The sequence below is a fragment of the Phyllostomus hastatus genome, unplaced genomic scaffold (assembly GCF_019186645.2).
Source record: "Phyllostomus hastatus isolate PE091 unplaced genomic scaffold, TTU_PhHast_1.1 phas_contig_40, whole genome shotgun sequence".
Classification (NCBI taxonomy): Eukaryota; Metazoa; Chordata; class Mammalia; order Chiroptera; family Phyllostomidae; genus Phyllostomus; species Phyllostomus hastatus.
The window spans coordinates 19,185,121-19,199,884 of NW_025333872.1; the positions used below are offsets into that span (position 1 = coordinate 19,185,121).

Genomic DNA, 14,764 nt, shown 5'->3' on the forward strand with positions numbered 1-14,764 from the left:
TTTTATTGTTCTGTATAGAAGTTTATAATTTTTATCTAGTTAGATATATCACTCTTTAAAACCATAATTAGTCTGAGATAATAGAAGTATAGTTGTTTTTAGCAAAACTAGTATTTTAAGTTTGGAGTTGTTTTATGTGTAGAAAATTGAGAAATGGTCAAAGCATTCTTGACTGCAAGTAGATATTTGGATAAATTAACATAACCCTTGAATTGGGATAATGCTCATTTTCAGACTATATTAACCTGAGTTTTTATTGTAATTTCATTTTATATCATAATATTCTGTTTTTCTGCTATTCTTTTGGTATATGTCATCAGAAATTGGCAGAGTAGAAATCTGAAAGTATATTGAATTTTATATAAGTATTTATATAAAAGTATATTTAAATTTTCTTTTATATTTGCTTTCACTAATGACAATAATGATTTGATAATCATAATAGGAATGATTTGAAATATCTAGGTTTAAACATTTTATAAAAATATAGAACCTTCGCCAGAACAGGAAAGTATTGTATAGAAACTGAGTGAAGACTCACTTTCTTGAATGATATAAAATGTGTTTTGTTTAGATAAGTGATGAAGAGAAGACTCTCCGGGAAAAGGATATTTTTGCTTCATCACCCAGTTTAAGTGGGGCTGTGCTGGAGTTAGTTTATAAGGTATGTAAAGTTTTAAAATACTGTCTGGGTTGTTAAATATATCACACTGAGCTTTGTACAGGTACTTAATGGACCCATGTGTGTGTAGCCTCTCGTCACCACAGCCTTCCCCTTTGCTGCGTGCATTTCTTCTTCACCCCAGTAGGAGTGAGCCAGCATTCTGTGTTGGGTGTTCAGCCTCCACAGACGCCTGCTGTGCCCTGCCTGGGCTCTGACCCCCTGCTGGGGGCCATTCTCTAAAGGGAATTCTCTTCTCACAGGGCTCAGGCTTTTATACCGCATGCTGGGCTGCCTCTTGCAAGGACACTCCTGTCCCTGCCTGTTCTGGATGACTGCTCTGCACAGAAGTCCTCTTTGCTGTTGTTGCGCTCTGACACCACGCTTGGCCCGTCTGCCCGTGTGAATGTGGTCACGTTCTGCTTGGGCTCTCACATGTGCTCTCCTTTGACCAGACCTTCTTTACCCCACCCAGGTCTCAGCATCTTGCACCAGTTGCCTCTGCTATTCTCTGTTCCTTAGCACAGATACCTGCTTTACATGAATCCATTAAATGTTTTTTTGGACTAAATAGTTCCAGAAAGGGAAAAGGGGAGAGCTGAAATTCATTTTAAAATTTGATAGCTACAACCCCCCTGCCCCCAGTTTCCTTTGACAAGAATATACTCTCTGTTACTGTTGAGTGCCAGTAGTTTAAAATCCTGCCTCCACATTAGCTCCCCATTCTGACCTCTCTGTTTCTACCAGTTAGACCGTCGTTCAGTCAGCCTTCCAAACGTTAAGTTTGGGAATGTATATTTATCCCTCCCACATTGCACATTTCCCATTATTCTGCATTGATATTATTTTTTGCTTCTGCTTAGGCATTTTATGTCCACTGTGAACACCCTAGTAAGCTAGGATCATGGATTTTAGAGGTGAAAACCCCAGGAGAATCGGCACAGGGGTGTCCAACCTGCGGCTTCTGTGCCGCATGCGGCCCAGGATGACTGAATACGGCCTAACACAAACTCGTAAATTCCCTTAAAACCTTTTTTTGCTCATCAGTTTTCGATAGTATTTGTGTATTTAACTTATGGCCCAAGACAACTCTTCTTCTACTGTGGGCCAGAGACCTCAAAAGGTTGGATACCCCTGGTTTAAACTATCTCTTCCTGCCCTGTCCTGTTTTAGAGGTTTGCCCACTGAGGTTTAGAAGCATTCATTAAATGTACTGAAATCATAAGTAAGTAAGTAACAGAGTAACAGAGCTTGTAAGTAACAGAGCTTGGATGAAAAGCTCATGTTTTCAAACACTGTCCCCTTTTCTTGCCTGGATTATTGAAATAAAGCCCCTCTTACTGCTCCTCTGATGTGTCCTGTGGAACTTCCCTGTTTGGGGCAGTAGCATACACGCTGCCCGGGAGAGCTGTTTGACTTCCCCTGTGTGTCCGTCTTGTCTTCTCAACGCAGTGACGACCTGCTTCAGGTCAAGGGCTGTGTTGCCATCGTAAAAATATGTAAATTAATAAACTGTCAAAATCACACAATCTACTCATTGTGTGATGTCATTGGAGATATTGAAGAATAATGGGTGTGAAGATTTAGCATTTCTCTAAAACTTGGGTGAATAGGCAATTTGGGAATTTTTTTTAACATAATTTTTTACCTTATTTTTACAAAGGAGAAAACTATATTAGTATTGGAAAATACTAATATATTGTGATGATATCTTAAAGTTTTAGTGTGGTTTATAGGACTTTAAAAATGTATGCAGACTAGTATTGGTTTTTTAAAAAATACTGGCAAATATTTTAATAGAAAAGCTGCTTGTTATTTTCATTTCTTATTGAGATTAGCTTTTGAAAACTATTTTTCTAGAAAAAGGATGGAACATAGGTGAAGAAATTTGTGTCCACTTGTTAGTAATTTTCAGCACTGAACGTATGGTGTACAAATGAGGATGTTGCTTGTTGCTGAATAAAAGGGATGTGGAGTGTGTCACATGAGAGGAGTACAGTGTGTGCAGAGGGCTGGGGGAGAGGCTTTGAAATCCTGGGGACTGTAATTTGTACATTCATGTGGTAAGTAAAAAGAAAGCATTGTAGCTTGACTTAGTATTTTTCAAAACATCTACTCTGAAACAAACATGGTTTTAGACTGCCACTTCTTCCTAATGCTAATTGTTTATTTTTAAATTGATTAATATGTATAAATTGATTTTTTTCCTCTCTGATTGTCTGGGATTAATGAATTTCTCATAGGAGGAATTTTATTTGGATTTGGTACATATGAAGACTTGGGAGGATTTCAAAATGGCAGCTATTGCTTATTTTTCCCATTTCACTCTGAGTTCAGATCCCTTTTGCTGATGCTCTGGACTTGTTCCGAGGAAGGAAAGTCTACTTGGAAGGTGGCTTTGCTTATGTACCACTTAAGGACATCGTGGCAATCATTCTGAATGAATTTAGAACCAAACTGTCCAAGGCTTTGGCAGTAAGTATTTTCACTTCATTACCATATTTCCATATTCACTTTATTTCCACATTCACATTTTTAATTAGATACCCTTGGTAGTTTTGTTCTTTACTTCTTAAGGAATAACTTAATTTTCATAATGATATTCAAATTGCTTATGATGTTGTATTGGTAATTCTAGAATGCCAGGTTTTTATTTGTTTTTGCCCATAGTTAGTTTTCCTATTTTTTTTTCTCTTTCTTAGTAATACTAATGGAGAGCTGATAAATTTGTGAGTGGCCTCTGGGTTTTTTCAAGGTCGTGTCTCTTTGCTTGGGGATGGATTTCCTATAAGACCTTTCACAGGTAGAATGGTTTCTGGTGGATGTACCCTGAAATTTTGTTCTAAATTGGTATTTTGTGTTAGTAGAGGACAATGTAGAAGAAAGTCTGTATATTAAGTACTAAAAACAGTGACATGTTAGTGCTGCAATCAATAAACAGCCTACTGCCGCGTGAGAGTGGTGTTAGCCGTGTCGAATAAATGGCACGATCACTGTTTTGTAAGAGATTTGTCGAAAGTGTTATACTTAAGTGTCACATCTTAAAAATATATATATTTTGCAGTGTTATGTTTTAATCCAAGTCTCGTTCTTTTTATATTTTTTGGTACTTAATGAAGAAGAGAACTGCAAAGTTCTGTGATACGGTTCTTTTTAAGCTATACTGATTACATCATAAGCAACTTTTCCTTTTGAGTTAAAAATTGTAATATTTTCTGGTCTAGGTCATTTTTATTATTGACTCTCCTGGGTTAACTAAGCATGTGTAATTCAGCTATATTAGAATTTGGGAAGACTAAAATGTTAACTCTGGTTTTATTAAATAGAGCAATTTATGAAAATGCCTAGCACAATAGGTGTTTAATAACTGTTAATATTCTTCCCTCTCTCACTAATCCTATTTTTTTTTTATCCTCAGTAATGTTGTTTTTACATAGTTTCTTCCCTTGTTTTATGATTTACCCTGGGCCGTAATCTGTTCACATATAAAGATAGTATCTATCACTACTGTCAATCTCTGTAGCCGACACATATTTGCCCACTGGTTGGCCATTCTCCTTGTTTTATTATTATTGGTTTTGTTCACTCATTTTGTTTTTTGACATATGTGAAACGGCTGTATACTTTTCAGGATATTGGGTATCCCTAACTCGAATCCTCCAAATGCCAATAGTGCCTTCCAGTTCCCATTACAACCGAAAATATCAGCAGGTATTTCACAAAGCTTTTGGAGTGTTGGTATCATCCTGGGGCCGATAACAGTGGTTTCTTCCTCCTTTCCAAATTGTGGGTTTATGCATGTGATACAATGTCATTCTGGCTGAAAATATGAGAAGGTGTTTGGGGGCTTCTGAAAAAAGCTTCCCTTGCTAATAAAAACAGGCACAGGTGTATTTGCTCTTTGGCTTATCTTCCTAACAATCTAATGTACAAAGAAGGACATGTGGCAGATCTTTGCAAAATTTTTTTCCTCTATTTGTGGGCAGAAGATGGGGGATCTAAATACACTGAGATTAAGGCTAAAACTCTATGAGTTCCTAAGGTAGTAATACATTTATTTTTGCCAGCAAATTACACTTAAGCTTTGTACCTCCCTCCTGCTCATTCTTTCCTCCTTCCAACAAACTATAAGAAATTTTAAGATAGTCTTTTAGAATTTTGAAATAATCACAAAGTTTCAGAAAAGTTGCAAGTTATAAACAATACTGTTTTCCCTAAATCACTTGTAAATAAGTTCCCAACCTTATGTTTCATCACTCCCAATACTTTAGTGCAGGGGTCCCCAAACTTCACCTCCCCACCCCCAGTCGGGAGGCCTGGGCAGTGAGCAAAGCTGGCCTGGACTCCACCTCCTGTCCCTCTCTTCCCCCCAACTCCAGAGCTCCGCCTACTGTCTCCCCATCCACAGCCCCCGACTTTCCAGGAAACCAGACCCTGGTGGCACAAAGTTGGGGACCACTGCTCTAGAGTGTAATACCTGCAAACAGAGATGTCCTTCCTTGTAACCGGAGTTCAGCTGTCAAAACAAGGAAAGGAGCATCAGTACGTGACTACCACTAATCCTCAGACCCCTGTCAGGTTTCACCAGTTCTCTTAGTTATGTCCAGCATCTGTCCTAAACCACAGGTGTGATTTAGTTACTGCCTTTTTACTCCCCTTCAGCCTGGAACAGGTTTTTAGTTTTTCCTTGACTTTCACAACTTTGTTATTTTTGGAGATTCTAGGCTAGTTGCTTTATAGAATACCTCTTAATTTGGGTTTGTCTGATGTTTGTGCATGTTTAGATGCATGTTATACATCTTGAGCAGGAATATCACAGAAGTGGGGGTATATTTTCATTGCATACTATCAGGAGACACTTGATTTTGATTCATCCCAATTTTGATGGGCTTTATTTAACAGTTTATTTACCTATTCTCTATTGATGTACATTTGAGTTTTGCTTTTTCTTTTGGTTCTTACTCATACTGCTGCTCTGAACATTCTGGGGCACCTTTGGAAAACACATTTCTGTTGACTCTATGCTGAGGGTTGGAACTGTAGAGTGTAGGGTAGTTCACATTCTGCTTTAATGCGTTTGGACTTGCTGAACTTGTCCTGATTGCCAGGGGTTGTGGGGAGCTCTGGCCTCAATGTCTTTAGATTTGATAGTAGAGGGACAGTGACTTGCTGCTTAAGGCACTGCTTGGCTTTCTCCTGGATGGGTCAGGGCCAAGTCTGGTGGGCAGGTTGTCTAGAGAACCCTTTGCCTTATCATGCAGGATAGCGGATGGAGTCTGCTGCCTGGGAACCTGCCCTGACAGCTGTGGGAGGGAACTGGAAGGAAGGTAGGGAATTTCTTTTAGGGCTATGGTGAAGAAAAAATATAAATCTACTGCTATGGTCTCTTAATACTGTCCTTTCCCATGAGGAAGATTTGTGCCTTGGAGTATGTAATTGCAAAATTTCAGTCTTATGAATGGAAATATTCTTGTATGATGAGAAAAATTGCCCTAAATATGAAAAAAGATGTATTTAATAGTGGTAGAGGATGAAATAAGTGGGGCCGGGGAAGTCTAAGTTGGTGAAGGCTTTATTCCAGGTGTTATCTGAAAGTTTGCTCTTAACCTGTGACCATAGGCTTTTTATGATTATGTAATCAATCTGGCTTTTGAACATGCTCTGGGACTAGTAAAAGGTGGCCATTGCCTTCACATTTGATGAAAACTCTTCTTACCGTCCTGTTCTTTTGAGACTCAGCGGTGGCCTCACTTTCTCCAGCAAGCCTTCTCTAACCCTCGAGATCGTGTTAAGTGTCTCTCCTTTGTTCTCCTGTAACACTCATCACGCTACCTAACTATGATGAAATTTTTGCAATTGTGTGTTTCTCCCCTCAACTAAAACATAAGCTTTTTGAGAGTGAAGAGCGGCCTTAACTAAAATTTCTTATCTAGTGTAGCATGTAGCCTGTCGGAGCAGTGCTCAGTAAGATTTTGTTGGACTGATAGGCACTGAATAATAATAACTTCTACTTGTCCATAGTTTGCTGTTTATGCATTTGTTCTTTCCGTGAGCCTCTGGGATAGACAGGTTTAATGTGCATTATACAGATGAGGAAAATGCAGCTCCAAGAGGCTAAATAATTTATCCAAGGTTTTCGCTGAGGCCATAATTGAATATATCAGGTTTTCTAATCGTAATTCTGAAGATCTTTTGATGGTAACTGTTCCTTTGTAAGGAGTTGTATTATTAGGAAATTTAGATCTTCACACTCTGAGAAAATATTGGAAGGAAATTATATTAGGGTCCAGTTACAGAGCAGGCAAAAAGGGTGAATTTGGAGCTGAGATGCAATAAATTGATGACTGGTTATGGAAAGAATGAGGGAAGGATATATTCTTTGCTTCACATAACAGTTTTAGAAGCTTTAGCCAGTTCTTTCAGTTAATAGTTTATTTTTTCAATAACTTTTTATTTGTTCACCCATGTATTGGGTACTAGGGATACAGTATTTAACAAGACAGATGAAATTTCTTTTTTTAATAAAGCTTATATTCTATTGGGAGATAGACAATTACTAAAGAAATAAACAATAGCAATATTGTTTATGATATGAAGGAGCCAGCTGAACAAATATAGAGGAAAGTGCATTCTGGGCAGGAAGGGTCACTAATGCAAAGGCCCAAGGAGGGAATCTTGGCATTTTTGCAGAATTAATAAGGCTACTGTAGCTAAAGTGTAGTGAGTTAGCAGAGAGTGGTACACGATGAGACTACAAAGCCTAGATGTAGGACTTTAAATAAACCGGGGTAAAGAGTTTGAATTTTAGCCTAGAATAGTTGAAAATCATTAGGTGGTTTTGAGTAAGGGAGTGATAAGATCTGACTTACATTTTAAATAGATTATTGCAGCTGGTGCTTGAAAACCACTTGGGTGGGTATACAGTGGATCAGTTGGTTGGAACATCATTCTGCAAACCAAAAGGTGTGGCAGGTTTGATTCCTGGTCAGAGCACATGCCTAGGTTGTGGCTTTAGTCCCCAGTTGGGTGTGTGTGAGAGACAGCTGATCGATGTTTCTCTTCCTCTCTCTCCCCCTCTTCCCTTCTCTCCAAAATTGATAGGCATGCCCTAGGGTGAGGAAAAGGAAAAGAAAGACTAGTTTTGGAGTTTATCACATTAATCTAGATGGTGGCTTGAAACAGGGTGGGAACACGCGAGAGAAATAAGTGGATTTCAGTTGTGTTGTTGACATATTGTTGACATGATAGACTGGGGGTGAGAGAGAGACAAAGAGGAATCAGGATAGTAATAATGGTACCCTAAACTCAGTGAAAATGTAGTATTTGCCAGGTGCTGTTCTAAATATTTGACATGAATTAATACATTTAATCTTCATAGCAACCCTTTCTGGTGCATACCATTATTACCTTCTGAAACTTAGAGTAAGTATCTTCGCACAGGTAGTGAAAGCAAAGGCAGGACATGAATTTGTGCAGTCTGGTTTATGACTGTGTATTCCAGAACACCCTATTACCATGTCCTAGATTTTGGCCTGAATAACTGATTAGAGGGTGATGCCTTTTTACCAAGATGCTCAAGACTGAGAGAGAAATATATAAAATAAAGTCAAGAGTTCTGTTTTGACCATGGTAAGTGGGAGATGCATATTGGTCATCCAGATGGAGACAGCAAGTATGCAGTTAGATTTGGGTTTCTGGGGGCGAGAGGGTGCAGCCGTGAGACTGTGAGGTCACGGGGGGCAGGGGGGAGGAGGTGGTGTGTCAGTGGAGGAGAGAGAGGGCCCACATTGAGCTGGAGCTTCCACACACTTCCATTTTGTCATTAAGTAGCTGAAAGGCTTTCTTTGTTTTGAAAAACTGGACAGCTTCTTAAATTGTAGCTTAGTTTTTTTAAGGCAAATTCTCTTTTTTTCTCACGTAGTATGACAGATTTTACTTTCTCTTTCTGAGACTCATTCTTAAGAGGCTCTGGTAAAACTCTAAAAACCAGACTTTCAGAACATGTATCTATACATTTTTATTTAGATGTAGAAGGAAGTAGTTTGAATTCTCAAGTAAATAATTGACAGGCAAGTAAGCAGCTCTTGGAGTCACAGAGAAAAGTAAGGATTTTCTTTTTTTTAAAAAGGATTTCCTTTTTCATAGTTTTGGAATCCTAGTTGAGTCCATGGTTCACCAAGTGTTTGTTGCTCTGGAAAATGTTTTTTTGTAGGCATTTGATCAAGTAATTTTTACATAAAGAACTTGGACCTCTCTTAAATCTGTTATCCTCTTTTTAAAAGCAGTGTTCAGATTAGTTCCTTAAGCTATGGTTAAATATAATTATTTTGTTGAGTAGTTTACTTACTTTGGAATCATATAGGAATTTTATTTGCTTTATTTGTGTCTAGTTGATGTTCTTGGGGTTTAGATTGACTGATAGGCCTTTTTTAATACTGCTTCCTAATTTTTAAAATGCTATTTTGAAGTGGTTGCAATGAACTAGTCAGGGCTACAGCTAATCCATCAATATGCAAATTGTGGATACCATATCTTCCCCCCACCTTTGCTACCAGGCTGCTGCTTGTTTATTTTCCCATCACACCAATCTGTAGGAAACACAAAACATTGTATTTGAAAGCATGAACCTAACAGGAAGAAATCATTTTGGGGGAGAAACATATGTGCTTGTTTCTACTTTGAGATGTTTATTGACTGAGGATGCTAAGCTAAACTTGATCATTGCTCTGCTTGTGAGGTATAGGTTTGTTAAGCGCTTTATAATGTACAGTTTGTAATTTGTTGTGCATTCAATAAATATTTCTTGGACATATTCAGGTTTACTGCACAGTGCCTATGGGAAATGGGAAATTTCTGAGACAGCAGTCTGGCCCTCAACAACCGTCTTGTCTAGTAGGGAGAGCTAACATGTACAAAAAGGACTCAGTGACTAAGGAGAAAGTGGGTGTGTCCTGAGAGTTGCATCACCTGAGTCCAGGGAATTTCTAGAGATAGAGTTGACATTTGCTTTAAATGATTTGGCTAACCTCAAATGATTTGACTCCTGTATAAACCCTTACACAAACACTCCGTTAAGCATTAAGCCCTTAAGACAAGGAGGTTCTGACCGGAATCAAATAATTTTAGGAACAAAACCTTGGGTCTGTTGACCACAGAGACAGAGTTTTGGTCAAACTGGAGATAACATTTAGGCCTCAGTTTTGTTTCAGCTTCAGGCCAGAAGAGCAGCAAGGCCATGCAGGTGACACCATGGCTGACATCAGGACCAGCCATGAGGGCTAATGACCCCCTGCCCTGGTGCCGACCAGTCAGTGGAGACTCCGGCCCTGAGGAGAGATATGTGAGTCCCCTTGTTACTCCTCTAAGGGGGTCTAATCCATATGGCCAGTGATAAGCCAGGGGAGGAAAGGCCACCTGGAGGTGAAGTCCTACCCTACAGTTTGCCCATTGCTAGGCACCTGGGCCTTTCACCCTGGTGACCTTCTGTACCTGGCTTACCATTCCTACTCTGCTCATGTGTGTCTGACTGCCTACTGTATCAGAAATATTTCATGCCATGACTGTAGTGGTGTCTACAAGACTTTATGCATTATCTTGACCCCAGTGTCATACAATATATAATATCAATTTTAGCCAAATTATAGATATTACTCTAAATGTCAATATTCAGTTTTTTATTTCTTTGGAGGTTACATGGATGTGTCTGCTGTGAAAATTCAACAAACTGTATCCTTATTATTTGTCCAACTTTGGACATATATGTAAAATTTTACTTCATTAGAGTAGTTTATATTAAAAAAAATAAATGATTTGGTGATAGGGAGATGAACGGTTTGCAGAGAGCAGTAGAGCTAAATGGTTGGGTGCTGGAAAGCATGGGCTCTTGGAGATGTGTTTCAGCAACAGGGGTGTGAGCGCTGTTTGGGGGAGAAAATGGTTTTGGTATTGGGCCTGTTGGGCTTATTGGATTAGTTGGGCATCCTGGTAAACTTGGTTTGAAACTCAGAAGAGTGCCTAGAGATTAAGAGAGAGATTTTGGAGCCACCACATGGTTGTGAAAATAGAAGCCAAACTAGTAGCTGCAATTTCTAAGGAGTAAAGAATAAAAAGAGAAGACAGCCAAATACCAATTGAATATTGCAAGGTTGGATGTGGGGATCAGGTGGATGCAGTGAGCTGGGTACCATGAACGGACAGGGGATGATGCATGAGTCTTGGCATCTTTCACCTTATGTATTTTATTTTAGAATGTGAGGCTTTTAGCACCAATCACAGAATAGGATTGAGTAAAAGTTATTTTTTTAATTTAGGGAAATATTCTAGTTTTTTGATAGAACAAGTTTCATTCATTGAAAAAATCAATAACGTATATGACAGTGCTTTAAAAATTATATAATTCTATATATTTTTTAGGCCTTCATTTGAAGGGGCTAGTTCATAAGAGTATTTTAAGAGGTTTTGATTTTTCCTTTTATTTCTTTAGTACTCAGTACAATTCTGCATTTTGTGTTTATGGGAAATATTGGTGACAAGAATTTTAATGAATAACTTGTCTCAAGTTCTTTGTTTTTTAGCTGCTAGCAAATGTTACTACCTAGAGAATTTTTACAGGGAAGGATCTTAGACTTGGGTATCATTTGTGTGTTACGTTGCCCTCTTGCTTGTCAACTAGAATGCAGACTCTAGGTTTGTATATCAGTGGACGTGCTTGCTTGTCCTATTGTGTATGGTAGTGTTCATTAGCCTTCTTTTATAAGGGGCTTTCAGTAAAACTTACCAGTCAGGCTTCTTCATTTGCCCTTGAAAGTGCAGCCCCAGTTGGGTTGAAGGCTTACCAAAACTCACACAGCTACTTAGTGAAGGACCTGGGGCTTGCATAGCTCCTTTAGTTCAGTGCCCTTTTTACTACAGTAGTTTGTTACCTCTCTCCAGGCCCAAATACCTCAACCCCTCTACTACTTTTCTCTGATTCACCCTCCCTGTAGTGGTGTTTCCATTACGTGTTTAACGTAAGGTTCTCCAGGGTAGGGTTGTGCCATATTCAACTTTGTTGTCTCTGGTGCTAGCACAGTGCCTTGTGAAGAGTAGGTACTCAGAATCTGATGAATTACCTTGTGAGAGTGGCAGGTTTGTATTCTCCATATTACCTGAGAAAACTAAAGTTAAATGGGGTTGCACTTCAGTGTACTATTTGTAAAGGAGTGAGGTACCTAATAATGTATGTGAAGTGCTGTAAATGCAGAATATTTCTTAAATCTCAATTGCAAATGTTGATGGTCTCAAAATACTTGTGAAGAATTACTACAGTTAGCTGCAGTAGTTCGAATTATTACACGTTGACACTTTTTCTCTGGGGTATGTGAGATGTGAGTTTGATACTTTGTTAAAAATTTATGATGCAGTGTAAACCAAATTTAAGCCAGGTTTAAACTCTAGCTACGCGTAGTACTTTAAAATAGCAGCTTCATTCTTCATGGTTGAACTGACTCTCCAGAGTAGTTCTTAGGTTACAATTTTTGTGGTCACCTTTGTGTCCCCGGCACCCCTGACCCCATTCACAGAAAAGATAAGATTCATCCACACTCCAGTGTAAAACACACCTGTTCCTCAGATCATTTATCATATGTAAGAATTACGATTACCTGTTTCAGAAGTCTCAGCCTAGATTGACTAGAAAATACTTAGTATTTTTACACATTATTTATAGTTTTTTCACTGAGCTACACTGCTTTTATTGACGCCAGAGTGCACTGAAACACTGATTTTTATTCCTATTACTTGTGATGAGAAAATATCAGTAGGTTCAGTTGCTAAGAAACACCTGAATACTGAAAAAAAAATTTTTTTGGTTCTTGTAAATTCAACTCTTTGACAGTTGTACTCTCATATAGCACAAATTTATTCAATCACGACAAAGAAAGATGCATCACTTGTTAGTTTTCCAATTTAAAAATTTTGCACAAGGGGATCCAGGAGTACGGATAATGTTGCAGGATTGATCGTGTTGAGAGTGTAATTTTTAACAGTGACTGGACAGTGAGCAGTAATGATTATATATATGCCTTTGAGTTTGTTTTCTGAAAGTTTTCTGATTTATCATTAATGAGAAAAAGAGCAAGAACAAGACACACACACACACACACACACACACACACACACACACACACACACCACAGAGGAATTTAAACCAAAGTGAAATTTTGTATGAATTAAACCAACTTTGTTCACATCCAGTATTGTCACCCATGTCTGCTCTTTCATCTATGATACTTAGTAATTACATGCCAGAGAAAGAGTGAATATTAAAATGAAGTGTGCAGTAGTAATCACTTACACTTTCCTTTATAGCTGATCATCATTTAGAAAAAGATGTTTATTCAGGTTCAATTTAGTAACTGTTTTTGTGTATTCACTATGTGACAGGCAAAAACACTGGGACACCAGCGTTTGGTTAAGCATTCTGGGTGCTCAGAATGTGTGACAGGACAGTAGCGGGGAGAGGTGTAAGCTTGTCATCATACAGTGAGGCCAGTAAAAAAGAAGTGTGCACTGGATACTGAAGGGGCAGAGAAAAGAGAGTGATGAACTTAGTCTGGGGATTATAGAGCTTCAAAGATGTACGCTCTGCCCTGGCCAGTGTCGCTCAGTTGGTTGGAGTGGCATCCCCTCACCAAAAGGTTGCAGGTTTTATTCCTGGTCAGAGCACATACCTACGTTGTGGGTTTGATCCCCAGTTCCTACTATCCCTGGTCTGGGCATGTTGAATTCCTGTGTTCCGGTGTGTGTGCTAGGCAACCAATCGATTCTCTCATCAGTGTTTCTCTCTCCCTTCCTCTCTTTCTTCTTCTGTCTCTAAAAGCAATGAAAGAAAATGCCCTTGGGTGAGGAGAATAGAAGAAAATGTCAGCTCTAAGCTGGGTTTTGCAGGGTTCTATCTTCAGTGTGAATAATCCCTTGATCTTGTCATTTTGTGGGGTGGTGGTGAGGGATGGAGAATGGGACCACTGTGATTTTTCTTCATTTGTATTAAGTTCCCTCTGTGTTTCTTCCTCATCCACACCCTCAGCTGATAATAAGACCTGACATTTCTCTTCCTGTCTGCTCCATTCAGGCAGGAGAATTCTATACCTTCAAATTTCACTGCTTGTCTGTTTAATTGTACATATATATTTGAGGAACTTGTCAGGGACTGCAGAATCCATCTTCTGATTTACACGCATTGCAAAGTCTTGTATCTCAGAAATAAAACTCTTATTAAGACTTTATGTCTTTATCAAGTGACACAGACAGAGCCCTGTGAACTCAAGTGGGCAGCAGCCATTCTAAAATTGGAGCAGTGCAGAAAGTGGCGTCTGGAATGTTCTGGGAGAGTAATGTGTAAGTTCAAAACAAAAATAACAGTAACAAATGAGAATTGCCCCAGAACTGGTAGCAATAATAGTTGATACTAGAAATAATCAAGGAATGAGAGAATGGAGAATAAATAAATGCACAGGTTTGATTTCCCCTAAAAAATATAAAAAGGCACTAAGGTTAGAAGTGAATATGTTATGAGGCTCTTGCTATTTGTTTAAAATTCCTTTTGTTTTTTATAATTTATTGTTTTAGGGTATACTTAAAAACATGAAAGTAGGTGAATTTGTGTTTTCATGCCTGCATTTTTAATCAGAAACCTATCATAGAGTTATGAGACTTTAGTAATATGGAAAGCACTTAAGCTCTGGTCTTAAAAATATTACAGTTGTCCTTTGTGAAACTATGATTTTGTCCATGTACAAATTATATTTGTTGAGTTGCAAAACAGTTAAGTGAACAATGTCAATGAGCTTACTAAATGGAGGTGTGAATGGGGTAATGGTCTAGAAAATAGAGAACTGAAGCTGGAAGAAGATATAGAAGACAGATTTCTTTTTCGTAAATTTGAAAACAGAAGAGTAGCAAGCAAGACTGGTAACCAGAGTGTTATCTTCTATAACCATGCCATCAAAAATTCCACAGTTATGGCAATGATTATTAAAGCTGAAATAATGGAGAGAAGATGCAATAATGTTCAATCTTTGAGGAAAAAAACAAACTCATAGCTTTGGATTTTGTCAAGGCAGT

At 38.5% G+C, this 14,764-nt stretch overlaps 1 protein-coding gene across 5 annotated transcripts in view; it reads left to right on the plus strand.

Moving 5' to 3' along the window:
* The window catches only part of PRIM2 (DNA primase subunit 2), a 377,158-nt gene that overhangs the window by 141,119 nt on the left and 221,275 nt on the right, over positions 1-14,764 (plus strand). For all 5 annotated transcript variants that reach the window (XM_045843197.1, XM_045843198.1, XM_045843199.1 and 2 more), the window contains 2 exons: positions 575-664; positions 2,999-3,136. In XM_045843197.1, the coding sequence (XP_045699153.1) occupies positions 575-664; positions 2,999-3,136 (228 nt within the window). The remainder of the gene's footprint in view (positions 1-574; positions 665-2,998; positions 3,137-14,764) is intronic.